We start from the raw sequence: 16,927 nt of genomic DNA, 5'->3' as shown, positions 1-16,927 counted from the left end.
TGTGCTTCGCTGTTGAGAGATTGTTAAATTGTGGAGATGGAATGAAAGACTTTCTTTTTCTTTCTTCCAGAGAAATAAACAAACAATCTAACCTCTAATTAGTGTCTCTCATGCAATTCCAATCTTAGGTCAGAAACCAAAACAGGAAACTTTTTTCTCTCTCTCTTTCATAAGTTGCACTGGAGAAGATCTGCTGGGAAGTGGTTCTAGCTGTATTCTAACAAATAAACAAATTGTAAATAAATATATACTGCAAGCAACTACTTTTATGGCCATGTCATTTTGCTTTTTGAGATGCAGAAACCAACTCCTATTTCCCTGCTCTCAGCAGAAAATGGAATACTGTGCTGAATATCTGATATGAGGATGTAACAGCTAGGAGTTTCTGGGGTTTCAGGAGGGATCAACCTTCCACTTAAATCTGAGACTATAGAACTGCAGTATAACAAAAGCAGAGTAACAAAAATCATTAGTCACAACTTTAATCATGGCATTTCTGGATAATGCAAATTAGAAATAAGATAATGTGAAAAAGCATTAGCAGATCAATGACCATCAAATGGATCACTGTCCTCTCAAAAAAATTTTCTGGGCAAAAAGACACAGCAAAATGTTCTTATTGTGATTATTTTTAATGCCTACACAGAGTAAGCAAGGTGTATGAGAGAAAAGACAACTGCTGAAGGGTCATCCTGCCTGAAGTCACTCTGTCCTTAATTATCCTCTGGTTCTCTGTATCCCAAGTTCTCCTCTTATGACCTGCATCACAAGCCAGGATGCAGTGTGTTGAGTTTGTGGAAAAGGACTGGAAGAGACAGGTGTTTACAGATGCTAGTTTTAAAGTGGGAACGATTTGAGGTGAGCACAATTTCTCTGCACGAGTGCATTGCATTTATCCATTCTTTCACTCATTAAGGCATTCCTTCATTTGTTCAGTTAGCTTTCCAAAAAAAATCAAGAAGGAGTGAAGAAACACATTGGGTCCTGAGAGGTTAATGGTGAGCCGAATGGTGAGCTGGAAGAAGAGAAGAAGCCTCCTCTCGGTATCAACACACTCTGGAAGCGAGCCCAGTCAAGAGTAACAAGCGGTCACATCCTTAGCCTCTGGCTGCGAAAGCCGAACACAAAACGTCCAGAATAGTTCAACACTGGGGCGGTCTGCATGGGGGCTCAACTGTTGTGGAGCTGTATGTATGTGGATTGTGGATGAATGAAAAGTCAGCAGAGAGTAAGACAAGAACAGAGATTTATCACACATTCCTTGTTGAAAGGTGGTTTACTGGGTTGTTGGTTTTTAAATGACAGTATCAAACAGGATGCCATGATTTGGAAGAAAAAAAAAAAAAGACATCCAATTGCAAGATGTTACTAAACTGGGAAATAACCCACAGAAACTGGTTCCAGTGTGCATTATTCATAATTCATTCATATAGCACAACTCGCAAACAACAGAATCATAAAAGGACCTTGAAGAGTTAAACAAAAAGCTTGTGAAGATACAATTAACAGACTTTTCACTAGATTCCACTTTGTTCACATCTAGGCGTAGAACTATAATCACACACAGATGGTATTAAACATTAATATTTGATACATCTTACTAAAGGATTCCCCTTCAGCTCACCACTTTCCTCACAGGAAGTTAATGACCGTAATAGGCCATTTCTGAATTTGCTTTATTTCTCATAGGAGACAATCTAATTTCTCAAGTTTAATATTTATTTTTATTGCCATTTGGGAGTTCACCGGGTGGTTTGACCTTTTTAAGAAGCGGAATTCACACTGGTTTCGAAGTGTGGGAGGTCAAGCTAATTGACTACACACACAAGTGAGGCATATATTACAGGAGCTAATAACTTCATAATAATGATCATCCCTTTCATCTCAGCACTTTAAAAACCAATGCAATCCTATTAACTAAGACCAAACAGAGGGAGGAAATGAAAGCCTCCAGAAACATGCAGGGTTGACAATGAGTTTATTCACACTGTAACTCAAAGAAGATTAAGCAAAAGGAAGTGCAGGTGTATAATACATTCCTAAGTAAAAGTAAGTAAAAACGGGAAAGTATTTTGTGGTCAGATGAACCAGATACATCTTTCTCTTTCTCTGTGGCATCCTCTGTTACAAATGAGGGATACAGGGAATCCACAGTATGGCAGTATTCATATATGTCAGATATGTGACACTCCAGGCGAAACACGCTGGGAACTGCTGATAGGAGGTTTCTTTTTGAATTTGAAGCAACAAACTGCTTTTGATTTTCATTATGCCCCAATCAATCAAATCTATCAATCTTTACTCAGTGTACCACCCTTGGCAAATTGCAATGCCACAGAGTGCTTTACAAAGAAGGTATAGCCTACAGAAATACAAGTCTGTGTATACTTGACATGACACTGTGTAACAACAGCTAAGGTGAAGTTCTCAATCAAGTTCTCAGCGGGGATAAAGGTTTGGAAACTACCACCCACCCCCACACACACACACACACATTTCACAGTAGTATATTTACTCTTACCTGCACTCACAACGCAGGCCACAGTGGAGATGACCGGTTGACCCTACGCAGCTGAGTCAACTCAGCATGTAGTTCTCAATACAGACACATTTGTAATTAACTCACAACTGCATCCAGTTCACAGTATAATTTAAGCCATGTGCTTCTTCAGTGTGTGTGTCCAGCAATCTACCCTGGAATCCACTGTGCTACACTCTTCTGCTTCTACTTTGCTTTCTACCAGACGTGACCAAACATCTGTCAGGCCTGAGTATTCGGTTAGCATTACTGTACCTTCAGGCTCAGAAATACGTGTATGATTACAGATATTTATTGGATTCTGAACTGAATTTGTAATGACTCATTTTAATGACCCCCTCGGATTAGGCAATTGAATGCATACAATTATTGGGATGGATTAGGAGAAGAAGAAAAGAAAAAAACAAAAGCGGTTATGGATTTGGCAAATTACCATATTCACCCAAGCATCCGTCAGAAATCTGAAACCCTTGATTACTGATGTCAGCAATCTGCTTGCATAAATATTTACACAGTTCAGACACAATTAATTTAAAATTCTCCACGTGATGTTGGCTAATGAGGTTACTTCCATCGACAAACTCCAGTGTAATCAGACACTAAATGACTTCCAGTATCCCTTTGGAGGCACAAGCCATGCAAATTCAGTTTGTTTCTGAGGGAAGCATGGGAGAAGTCATAAAGGAAGATGTTACAGCTTTTTATTTTCTCTCTCTCTCGATAAAAAAATAAATAAATGGGTGTGTTGCTTGTGGCAGAGCAAAATATATTTGCATTTTCATTTAATACCTGAATAGGATTATTATAGCATAACAAGATAATTATCCTTATTGAGAATTAAAAGTATAAAACTACACTGGTTCGTCAATGCCATGGACTACAGCAGCACTGGATCAATAGCAGCAATTTTCCAGGAGAAAGAGATGGTACAATTATATTAAAAGAGAAAAGGCTGCCTATTGCAGACTACTCGAGTTTCTTATTCTAATCACAGTGCTTTTGACTGTATCTGAAATTCACAAGGGTGTCAAACGATATCAGATACCAAAGATAGTGCCAGTGCCATGGAGAGGTCCTGAACTGCACACCTTTCACCCTGGCACTGTTCTGTCTTCCAGCAGTGAGCTAAACCGAGGCAGACACTTGATCTGATGTTATTTGATGTAGCTCAGATTTGTCAATGGAAAGTGGGAAGATATCCCAAGCCTGCACTTTATGAATTCACTGTATCCTAGCAACCAGTGGGAACCCATCACTTTCTTCAGCAGAAAAGGCTCAAGTTTCATTGCTTATTTTTCATGCTTTTTTCTTTTTTCTTTAACATTTTTATTATTTGAAATGCTGTAGGAAGGAAATCCCCCCCACCAACAACACCACCCATTTTCAACACCTTGACTCATCTAAGAAACATAAACCTGATTATATTGGACTCTGCAAATTAACACTATAATAAGATAACAGAGTGTGACAAGCTTCTTCTCTTGAGCCCTGGGGGAATACTCCTCCAGATTCCAAAACACACTGAACCTAAAGGCATCTCTGCTACAGACAACAACTTCTAGCTCTCAACACAATGCAAGTACCACCAGCCTCTTTTTGCTTCTTAAAGTCATGGCGTCCTGAGGTTCATTTTTTTTCCCCCAGTGTAGCAAAGATCAGGTTCTCCCACTCAAGTATGACTGTGAAACAAGAATGATTATTGTGGGAGGAAATGTAATCAGCAATTTCTGCAGAGCACCCATAAAAAAGAAAAGTAAACAATGCAGTTCAAGTGTGTTAGTCATAATAATAATAATAACAATAATAATAATAATAACCAATATAATAAAACTGATATAATTGGGGAATCATAATCTCTTAGTACAATATTTTGCCATGTGTTGCAAAAAAACAATGCTTGTTTATGTGTAAAAATTGTTTGCTTCTCAAGCACTGGAATGCTTATGATATACCAAGTACGAATGACAAAGAGGTGAAGACAATGCATAGTTTATAATTTTCTTTTGATGTCTGAACTCATCCACAGTGACATGTCAAAAGCAAAGGAATAAATCTGCTCTCCACAAGGTTACCTGCAGTGGCAAGAACAAACACTTTGGAGCCCACTGAAAATGTAATCTTCATTTTACCCTCCTGTATCTCCAGCACAGGAAATCTAGCTTATACCTCAAAATAATTAGGTCACAAGAACCCTTGTTCATGAAGAAAATTAGAGATCACATTGTGGCTTGCTACATTTTCAACAGCATTTGGAGTTGCATCATGTCTGTAGCGAACAGATTAATCAAAACCTAATCTGAGATCATATGTTTGTTTTCACTACATTCACATTCAATTTCAACAATCCAACAAAAGGTCTTGCAATACAGATTCCATTTTGTATCACTATAGTCTGTAGTGATTTCACAAGTGTTGCACAGCACAATAAGAAATTGTATTTTTCCCAGTGAGTAAAGAATTAGATATTTTGTGCTGCATTCAGATTATAGTGTCATTACAACATGTTCTGCTCAAAAACAAACAGAATACACTATTGCATAAAAAAACTGACTAATAATTATGGAAAACAAATGTATTGGGGTCTTTAATGCAGATGATTAATCTCTGTCCCTGTTCTGTATGAAAGGTGCAAGTCTTTATGTAACAAAAGGTAGCAATGCAAAGTTAAAATCTCATTAATAAATACAGTAGCTCTTTTAATTTCAGATGGTTCATCTCATCTGGGCTACAGAAATAGACTGATAATCCTATGAAGCAACAAAATACAATTTCAGTATGCAGTGAGTAGCTGAAGCAAAAATATTCTTGCATATGTGGTGGGGGGGGCGATATAAGCAAATGTGTAGGCAAGTGATGTTACCGCATTAAGTCATCTACATTTGGGAGCAGATTTCAGTATGATTACGCAAGTGGACCTCCAGACTGAATTGGAAGTTATGGGGGACAAAAACAGATTGGGAAGCTACATTTAGACGGAGATGACACAAAGAAGGGACTGAGTTTAGAGTTGGTGTGTGTTGTCAGTATCACCCACTGGCAGAGCCAAGAGATGACACAAGAAAAAGCTTTGGAGCTTCGGCACATTCCTGTTTAGCCTGCATCACACAAGGATCTGAACCCTCTTCCTCTCAAACAGGCTTTCCCCTGGCACACTTTCCCTTGTTTCGCTCTGAGGAGGCATGTTTTTTACTCTAACAGTATAGTGAATCACAATTAAAAAGGCACAAACCAAAGTCAAACCACACAGGTGGCGAAACACAACAAAAAACGTGTGTACATCTGTTCGCATAGATTTGTTTCCATTGCACTTAAAAAATAATAACCTGGACTTTCTGTATAATTGAAACAAATACAAGTTTGTACAGTTGCCACAACAGTTTGACACACTCACTCACACAAGAGCAGACACACGCTGTTATGGCTCAAATTTGTGTATAACTTTAGAAGTCCTCTGACTTTTTACCTTGCAAATGAGATCTCACTGCTCCTTTAATGCGCATGTTTACTCAGGAAATTTGTACACAAAGTCTAAGAGTAAGCAACTCGAAAGTAAAGAACTCAAGCAAAAATATAAATGGAAATTAAGTTGAAATAACTTGGTTTGACATAACCTCTGTCACGGTGTGTGTGACAGGAAGGCAGGAAAAGATCATCTGAACACGAATGAGTAATAGCGAACTTTGTCGTCTGGAGCCACGATAATACTACTGTAGTGATGGAGGCGACTAGTGGCATTATAAAAAAAAAGCCTGCTGCCAAGCTGAGCTCCTTATCTGCAAATGATTTGTGCACCGGGGTACAGCAGGGTCTGATCTCTCCCTGCTGACTTATGCACAGCTCCACTGACAGCACGTCCTCCAGTCCCTTCAGAGCAGAGACAGTGTAGGCATCGTGTTCCTAACAGAACTAATAGGACTCGAGTTCCCAGGCTGCTCTTACGTGTAAAAAAACTAAAACGACAACTTTAATTAATTGATTGATTGATTGTTATTGGTGACTAATTTAATGTTCTGATCAACCAAATCAACATCAACCACGTAGTGAAACAAGGAAAATACAGCTGAACAATACATTAAAACAATATCCTTGAACTGAGTCTGAATATATTCGGATAGTCTCGCATAATCAGAGGATGATAATGGATATGGTTTTTCCTCAATCTGCGTCTAAAATTCCACAACTGTTTCATGTATTTGAATGAGACTGTGGCTTAAAATCAAGAAACAAAACAAAAAACACAAACAATAAAAAAACATGTAACGCATTTATGATGGTAAGCAGTTAAATCATTTATAAATAAAATACAAGGCCAAGGGTTGTCAATCAGATGTAACTAGAGGCGGACAAGACTGACACATATCACAGTGTTTTGTAGGAATTGACTGAAATTATATCAACTTTCTGGATCCTGTTTTGGTCGTCTCCAACTGGTCATGACAAAATGAAAGGGACAATTAACCTCAGGCTTGAACCATAAAATGTTATGCCGACATTTTGTAGAGAATATGGATTATCTAATTTAGGGTCAGATGCAGTAGGCCTCTGCTGAACTCTAATTTCATTACAGTGAATGGGTATAATTGATCAGGATCCTGTATAATTGGTTTAAAAAATATTAAATAAACTGCCTGGGCCCCAGTCATCACTGACAACTCCCAGTAATTAATGAGTGAATAACCGAATTCACCCAGATGACACATGCTGCAGGATTATTTGATTCCAACAGAATTCAGTGATATGAAAACTGGGAAAATTAGCACTGTGTACTACTCCTCAAACAGTTCTGACGATTTTAAAATATAATGCCATTACTACAACCCGTCTTTTCAAATTATTTATATATTGGCTTCCACATTTTCTTAGATTATTTCATTAATTAAACAATCTAAATGTAATCTGTGCTTAAAATGTATTTTTATTCCTGAAGAACAGACATCCTTTGGTTTGTTCAGGACCAATCCCATTTGGTGCCACCTGAAGTTGTAGGTCATTCATCTGCTACAAAAAGAAGCTTTACTGTTCAATATGGTAACCTCGTTCAAAGCCTGGTTTTGTTTCAAGGGTCATTGCTCCTACATAGATAAGAAGCAATACATTAAATCTGGCTATCTCACGAGGACTAATTATTTCTGACCTTATCAGGTCTGAGAAAGTCTGACATCATTTCTCCAAATTTCATCAACATTGCAAGTCTAGTCTTTTCTTTCTTTCGTTGAAGAAATCCGGCGACTGCTTTTGTTAAATCTGTTTCATAAAAATGTCCTTCTCCCGTACATCCCTGTGCTCAGACCTTATATCATATTGTATCATATTACAATCCATTGCTTTTCTGATAATCTTTAAATTATTGCCAGCATGAGAAAAAGTATTCTCTCTCTCTCTCTCTCTCTCTCTCTGGTGTGCTTAATTGGCATGACATATATAATGTACTGCCGAAGAATTTACAAAAAAATATATAATTTATATTGTATAATTTTGTATTTCCAATTGTATTAGTGGAGATATCTTCTCTCCCTCTGTGTCATCAAGATGTTTGGTGCCAATTTTCTGAATACATTAATATAATAATATCATATGCTTTAACCCCTATACACCTTTGGAGTAGTTTGGTGGACATGTTTATTTGAGGGTGTGTAGTATGGTGTTTTGGGAGGAAGCCAATCTGACTCTTACTCAGGACACTGTGCTCTATAAGGAAGGCCAGTATCCAGGCCTTGAGGATCCTGGAGAACACCTTCCCTATGTTACTGTTGACACTGTTGTCTTCACTCTAATAGATAGGGGATACAAATCCTTGGTTTCAGGTGTCAGAATGGGGTAATAAGTTGCACCTAACCTCAGGTAAAATGCAATCTACTATTTGGTGCTTTCCCAATATTTTCAATGGTTTCTTTAATTAGGTTTCTGTTAAACATCATTCTTACATCTTCAGTAATGTTTCCTTACCGTTTTACAGTGATATTTTGAAATTTATAAATTATAAATTTAAAATTATAATCGTAAATCTCGAAAAACGACTCACTTCTAAATCTTTTGTATTCATTTTTGTATTACTTTAGTATAAATACATGTTAATTTGGATTCATATGTTGTTTTTTTCTGACTTTATGTGAACGAAAAGACACAAATTTGCCCGTTTTCTCATTGGAAATAGTTAAATTTAAAAATATCACTGTCCTGGTCACAAAAGCAAAGTTTGTGGTGAATAATAGCCATTTTCTATACTTCTGAGGCATAAGCAATTTGGAAATAACACTTACTACCCAGGAACAAAAATTGTGTTAAATAGTGTTATTGTGTATTAGGTGTAGAACTGGCATTAGCATTTATTAGACTGCTGTTGGCACTACAATTCAGTATCTATACAAGACAAAGAGAATATGGCATAACAAGTACTGAATACGGAAGAAGCGTGTGCAATTTTATTCTATTACACCGAGCCAGATTTATCTGAAGGTGAAGCACAAGAAGAGCCAACCAGGGGGAGAAGGAGAGGTTGTGGCAGAAACAGATACATTACTGGAGAAACAGCTGCTGTCTCTGTATCTGCCACTTCAGCACCACCAGGACCAAGGACAACCAAACCTGCTGCATCAACTTTTCCAAGCAGAGACGGGCAACGATGAGACAGTTTGGAAAACATTAATTCATGAGCTGCTGTTTGAGAAATCGGACAGCTGAAGCATCAGTCCCAACAACATATGCAAAACAAAACATAGACACCCCAAAAACATTTAGCTTAAAAAAAAGAAAGCTGTCTGGCAAATGCCCCTCAACATTCAGCCAGCTCTGTACCCACAGGCTCATGGAATAAAAGATGATGCCATGTTGCTAAATGCAACACAAACAGACCTGTTGATGTCTGCACATTTTCTGCAATGATACAGTATATGCAGCTGTAATAGACAGATGGATAATTTCAAAGCTTGGTTATATTTTTTAATGCTATTTTTATAACTGATTATTTATGTTTAATAATTGTAAAAAGGATTGTGCATATTGATTTCTACACCTGTTCAGACAGTTTTTTACGTAACATTTATTTTATTAGTTTGTTCATGATTATATATACATGTTTTGGAAACATTAGAAAAATGCTTTAATTTGAAATGTAAATGCAGTGGTTTCTGTTGTGAAAAAGTTATGCATGATCATAAATCAGAATATTACATTTTATCCAACTGTTTGTTTTTCATTGTCATCTCAAAGCTGTTTTATAAAGGAGCCATACATTTTTTGGGTGCAACGGTTGTATGTAGTCCGAAATATTGACAGTTCTAGTGGGATACAGACCAGACCCTGGTTTTATTAGCACTATATTCAAACTTCCTATTCCTTATTAATGTATTTATCTGCTCTGATTGAGTTTACTGCAGAGTGGTTCTTCACACTGTCTGCAAGACACTGCCTGGTTCACAACACACTTCCTCCCTTTGTTCTACTTTCAGATCACATTGTGTACAGGCAACCCACAGCACCACTGTCGTGTGAAATCTCCCTTGTCATAAAGTTACAGAATCTTGAATGACAGTTTAAGCCTGCATGAGCAAGAATAACCTGTGGATAAATGCCATCAAGAAAGAGGAAATGCATGCTGGAACCCATTGTGTACAGCTGAGCTCTATCCGCAAATGAAAAGAGAATATATTGATCATTAACTTGCTTTAAGACATGAGGTGGCTTAATGTGAAAGTGCACTGCAAATGGACCCTGACGCCCATTTTAAACACTCCCAAAGAATTAGATTGATCCTTTCATTTTTCTTTTTTTTTTTTTCTTTTGACCGTTCCTTTGTGGAAATGTGTTTTCTTCTCAGTGTTACAAGGAAGAAAAGAAAAACCAAAGAGAAGCAAAAGTACGTACACTGGTAGACAAAAGCAGGGCCTGTTCACAATCTTGCTGCAGTTAAATTCAGTAAAACAAAGGCCAGACCAGGGGTAGACTATCAGGTATCCTCTTCAGCTATAACTACAGTAACTGAACACTACACACCAGGGGTAGGCAACCCTGATCCTGGGGTGCCACAGTACTGCAGCTCTTGCAGGTCTCTTTCAATCAGCAATGACTAAATACCTGTAACAAATGGTTAATTTAACAAATTAATCCAATCAATTTATGAAGGGACGAAAACTGTAAGTGTCTGCAGCCCTCCAGGACCAGGGATGCCTCCCCCTGAGTTAACGTGAAGGTTGCAGGTCAATGGATGTGTCCAAGAGAGACAGAAAAGTGATTAACTCTAAGGTATGCCTAAGGTGTAAATTAAGGACTCTCTGGTAGTAACGGCAGAGATTGAGTGACCGTCTCCCAGGTGTAGGTTTCTGTGTAAAGGAAGAGAGGAGATCAGCAGATCAGAGTGGTAATCAGGGCCAGGGTTGCAGAGGGACTCGGCAGGTTTGATTGAGAGTTGTGAATGTAATTCAAGAACTGGTGTCTAGCCACTGTCTGCACACCAGTAAAGCTGCCTATATCCACCATGCCTCCAGAGTTATTCTGACTAGAATCTGATCCCTGCTTTTTTTTTTTTTTTTTTTCCTATTTCCAAATTGCTTTACTGTTTTAATTGATTGTCCACACAGGAGTTGTTTTTGTATTCTGTCAGCACATAAAAATCCTTCCCTGAATTTATTAATCACTATCACTGTTCGGTCCTCTTGTACTCCAGTGCAGGGCTGGAGCACTAGGGATAGAGAATAGGCTCCTATGATGCAAAATGCGCTGTTCGGGAACTATTCTTCACAATTCAGTTTCCATCTGTACTTTATTGTTATTCTTTCTCCATAGGCTATAACTTATTTCTAGTGAAGATTCCTCTTATTCACTTCAGTCTACATCTAGGATTAAAAGGACTGTATTGACTTATATGATTTTGCTCGGACCTTGTAAATAGCTCTGGAAAATTGTTTATTTAACAGGGAGAGTTCCCTATACAGGATTAAAATGCACCAGCAGTTTGCTAGACAAACTCTCTCCTTGCCACTAATGGTCTGCAATCCAAACAGACATAACCTTGAGACTAGCTCTAGACACCTCACAGGAGTGTAATGAATCCTAAAACAGGTTTGGTACTCCCGCCAGACTGTCCTAAAAGATAGCCTGTTCAGTTGTTTTCACTTGATGTATGCAGTCTGATCTGGTTTGCTAAAGCGGACTGCAATCCAAGCAAAAATCAGCAAACAATGCTTTAAATTACTAAAGAACACACTAATACACTTCCTGTGTATGTTGTTTGTAGTCTGCACTACCTAGAATGGGCTTGGGCTCTTTTGACACAGTGGATGCAACTTCTGAGTACCTTGCATGTGTTCAACTGATTCACTGTATGACATTTTCTTCTCCCTAAATTGCTGTAAAATTGTTTTTTTAACACTTGACAGGCCATTAAAAGAATGATAAGAAAGGTCTGTTGATGACAGTAAGGAATGGAAAATAACTTTCTGTTGAGTACATGCTCCCACTCACGTTTTACATGTAATAATCGTATTTGTCCCTGGCTGATTTTAATAATAAAGAGGCTTCTAAAAAGGTTGCCGTAAAATCAAAATCAAGAAAACAAGTCCTTAATGCTGTACTTACCATGTGCATTTTTCAAATACACTGGTCAAAGTATTAAGGAGGAAATGCTCAGTTGTTGGGTGGGTGGCATATTTACTAAAAACACTGAGCATCGTCAGGGTCTAATTTGAAGCACTTAATCTGGGAACGTTTCAACTACTAATATGACTGCACTGAGCTGTTTAGCATGTCAAATTGCAGAAATTTCTAGATCTGTCTGTAGAGAAGTCAGCTTTGGTTACCTTAACAATGTTCCCATGGTAACCTGCTCTGATAAAAAGGAGATTAAGAAATGCAAACGCAACATGGACTGCTACATTCAATATGGTTTGATTGGCAACTGCAAGCAAAAGCAAATCAAGTGTTTTTTGTTTTTTTTTGTCTTTTGATCTCCCCCCACCAACCCCTAAATCAAACTCTTATCTAATGAGATGTTTTCACAGTGATTCATTCAAAATAAGTATAAAAACGGACAAACATTCATAATTAGCTCCCTGCTTAATTAGGATTAGCAACAGACACAGCAGTGTGCATCTCTGTGGAGCAATCAGAAACACTTTGGCAGGCTTTGAATTATTGAGGTGACAGGCTGCCTTGTAATAGAAAAATGAGGTCAGTTTTATTAAATATAATATACTGTTAAATAATTAAGTTTTTCTTTGTTCTTGTTGAGAATACCTGCCCTTTTTTTTTGCAGACCACCTCAATGTCAGGGTATTTCTATATGGATCAGTATACCCTTACAAAACATAACAAGCCTATAACAATCACTATTAAACATATACACAGGGCTACTTTTCAACATTTACGTCTATGGTTGAAAGAATGGCTACTGATTGTTTTGACAAATGATTATATAAGCAAGACTAATGGCACAATATTGCAAAAACTCATGTATTATCTGAAATATGGCTAAATGTATTGATACTGTGAGAAATGTAAGTAAACACTCTTGTAGGAGGAGTCTGACAGGCTATGTCATGTGACATAATAGGCTTGATTTTACATGCTATACACAGGCATGAATCAATACAAAGTCAATAGAGTTTTGTGCAAGAACCAGTTGAAAAATCCAGAAAGAAATTTGAAACTTTTTCAGGGGCTGATTTGATCTTCAATCTGTTTGTTTTTTTAAACATTGACAATTTAAAAAAATCCATAGCTTAACAAATAAATCTTTAATCTGAAACTTGATTGCAAACAGAAAGACTTGACATTACACCGGTACACTACTGCAGTACAACAATAAGATACCTACCCATTACTGCCCATAACAATAGCCAACAACAAAATGTCAAGGCACTGTAAAACCGCACTTGCAATTCTGATGAACTCTAAAATGAACAGTCTAGGTTTACTGGAAAATATAAAATAGGCAAATGAAACTGTAGAAATCAAAATCTCACGATAAAAGCTACCTAAATTTAACTGTAAGACCATCTCTGACATCGCCTGTATCCCTTGTAAGATGAGTACCTGAGAGAGGCCAGGAAATCCCAGGTTCCTACAGCCGTTACAGGGTGTCAGTGCCTCCCAGAGTCCCGAGGGCCCACAGCTCTTGTCGCCCTCATCCTCCTCCAGGGATGATGCTGGCGGCGGGGGCGGGGGGGGTGGAGGTGGTGGGGAGGGCCGCTGTAGGGAGAAAAATGTAAAAAGTCACCGGTCAGCAACATCAACAAAAAGGGTTTGCTCTATCTTCTAAAAGATTGATGCTCATTTGGAAAAGCCCTTCTCAGCTGCACTGTAAGCCCCAGGGAAGTGCTGAACAGTCAAAATGAAGTATGTAAACATAAGCAAAAAAAAGGTGTCTTTGTGCAATTCTTGTGATTTTGCTTTCACCTTGTTTGCCAGGTGTTCTTCATATCCTTAAAAAAAGGTCCTCCTATGTTTCTTTGAAGACCTATTAAGATGGGTCTCCCAAGATCCTCCATTTGTGACTGTGCAAATTCAAACAGCTGTTCTCCAGTGAAAATGCCAGTGACACTGAATAATTCAGGAGAGTAATGGGTTCACACTGCACTAATTATCAACAACAGTTATGGTTGTTTTCAAAGTCACCTGCAAGCAATGGGTCCTATGAAGAGTACTTGGGAAATGGATTACACTACCCACAAACAGCTGTTTGTTTGAAAATCATTGCACACTCTAAAATACAACAATAATTAAATAAATACTTTTGGAAGTGGTAATGTCTCATAAGGGCCTTAAGGTTGATGGTAAAAGTGTAGATTACAAAGCTATAAAGCTAAGCAATGGGGCTATTTGCTCTAACAAGCTAAGATGTAAAGAAACGCCAAGAGTCCACACACCAATTCAGTCCACAAACAAAAAGAGTAATGAAAGGCAAATGCGAGATTTCCTATTCAGGTATTAAATTGACTGACACTCTTTATTTCAAAGATGAAAGACACTTGCTTGGTACACACACCAGGGTGCTTTCGATGACGGAATCTCTGGAACAAAGCGGTTCAAAGAAAATACTTTTTAAGTGTCAAGATGCAAAGCATTACATATAAATTCACATCCTTAAAATAGCAAGTTCGGAAATCAAATGCATATCGTTGTTAACTCCCCCCTTTTCCGAGCTTTGCCAGAAAAGTTATTACCGTTTATTAGTTATTTATTTATGGGTGCTGCCTATATTCAAGTTCAAGAGCAACATATCCCTGAACATATCAATGCTTAAAAATTTAATAAGAATGATACATTACAATAAGGGAGGAAAATAAAAAAGGAAAAAAAATAAAAAAAATAAAACACCTCATCCTAAGGTCACCTATAGAAGGGAAGACGAACACTTCCACAGCACCAATATTAGATCAACTTGGAGAGTCTCTGGGGCCTCGCTGAGTGCTACGTGGGAGTGGAGCAGCTCTATGTATTCTGGCTAGTTCTGCCAACATTAAAGGTGACATTCCTGACCAAGTCCACATTGGAAACGACAAACCAACACACACAAAATACAGACTCCCTGGAGAAAGCTGCCCAGAATCAATCCCAGTTCAGTTTTATTTGTATTTTTTTTTTCTGCTTCCCCCACCCAGTATCTATAATGAATTACACAAATAACCTCTCTCTAAGGATTATCTTTCTTGCCATTGTTTCCTGGATTTATTGACTGATTTTGCAAACAAAGTGAAATACATTATTAATAATATTTAATTTGGTGCACTGAAGTTTTCTACGACAAAACAAATACCTTTTTCTGTAATGCCTGCATATGCATATGTGATGTTATGGTCCCAAAACTGTGCAAAAATTTGATGTAATCTTTTTATATTTATACAACCTTTAAGCAGCATTGTTGAATAGCACTTTGACTATATGAACGAAGAGAAAATGGCTCAGTTCATTGTTTTATTACTCTCTTTTTCATCTTACATTTTTTTCCCCTCGGTTTTTAAAATCTTTCCTAAATAAAGTCTTTCCTTTAAAAATCACAGAGAGACCATCACCATTTTAGAGTTTTGCACAATGTTAATCTGGTCAGTTGTGACAGCTTTAATGACTCTGTCAATCTCATATTAAGCACTTCGAAGGCATATCAAATTGAATTATTGACTCCATCGGCAGTGAAACCTTGGAAATTATACGCTGTCTCGGATATATGACCCTGTATGCCCGGTCTTGGACAGACAAGAGGAATAAATTATTCATAGATACTGTCTTGATTGACACATCACCCGACTCCCTGCAGAGAATTAAAAGGAGGAATCAGAGCTTCGGGATCGCAGTCTGTCAGGTGGCAGAAGATCAAAAGGTGCCATCCACACCGGTCTCTAGCTAGTCAGATGACAACGGATCTCTCAGTTTACATTCATACCTGTTACTCTGAACTAAACTGCTTCAGATCCATCTTTGTTTTGTCACGTCTTCCCAAGACATTACACCTCATCTTTTGCCCCCTGACACTGACTTACTATTGCAGTCATCAGCCTTGGGCCTGGTATCAAGGCGGTTATGTAGATCTCTTAGATCAAATGGCCATAGATCAAATGGTCCACAGTCTCTACCTACACTAAATGTCAATCACAAACCCAGCAAGCACAACCAATCCTTATCAAGGCATGTTTCCTCATATAAGGCAATGTCAGAGGGACGACCCTCCAAAAGCCAAAAAATTAAGAATGATACTGCTATAGCGCCACATTCCTGGTGCCAACCAACTGAAGGGACTTACTATAATCATGCTCAGTCACATTTTATCATGATCTAGCACAAAGACAAATAACAAGTGCATAACATAACTGTGTTTACTGCAAAGGAGTGACTGACATCTGTGATGCCATTTACATCAGAATTTGACTGGGAGACTGGGTGCCCTGCTGGCCTCATCTTCCAAGTTGCCACCACTGTCTGTTAGGAGAATCGTGCAGAGATTTGTGGCATAAGGAATCAGGCATCAGCTCATTCTGATAAGAGCTGATCCAACTACTGTGAGCGACTACCATCAACATCAAGTCTTAAAAAATGCACCGCATGACAAATTTAATTCCAATGGCTCTTCAGGGTGGGAATAATAAGAACATCATTGTGTGATTCATTTAATTTAATCTTGTACTGAAAACCAAACTTATCAATGAGATCTTTTCCACCATTGGTTGAACACTGAATCAGGCCACAAAACATGGTAAACATTCCAGTTGATTAAACCAGTTTCTGCACATAACTTCTATGATGTACAACATTTATGAATTTTAAACTTAGAATTGCAGCTTAGGTATAGCTGGAGTGTCTTGTAGTGATTTCGTGGAGAACTGTAGCAGGCAGCATTTCTTTCTTCCACCCTGTGGGCTTCCAAGACAAATAAAATATTCCTGTTACCTTTATTATTCT

The 16,927-nt window shown here is 38.0% G+C and overlaps 1 protein-coding gene across 9 annotated transcripts in view; it reads right to left on the bottom strand.

Moving 5' to 3' along the window:
- Positions 1-16,927, bottom strand: part of anks1b (ankyrin repeat and sterile alpha motif domain containing 1B) — a 300,917-nt gene that overhangs the window by 139,577 nt on the left and 144,413 nt on the right. For all 9 annotated transcript variants that reach the window (XM_066705629.1, XM_066705625.1, XM_066705627.1 and 6 more), the window contains one exon: positions 13,568-13,723. In XM_066705629.1, coding sequence (XP_066561726.1) covers positions 13,568-13,723 — 156 coding nt within the window. The remainder of the gene's footprint in view (positions 1-13,567; positions 13,724-16,927) is intronic.

The sequence above is a fragment of the Amia ocellicauda genome, chromosome 5 (genome assembly GCF_036373705.1).
Source record: "Amia ocellicauda isolate fAmiCal2 chromosome 5, fAmiCal2.hap1, whole genome shotgun sequence".
NCBI classification, from domain to species: Eukaryota; Metazoa; Chordata; class Actinopteri; order Amiiformes; family Amiidae; genus Amia; species Amia ocellicauda.
This window is presented reverse-complemented; position numbering and strand designations above follow the sequence as displayed.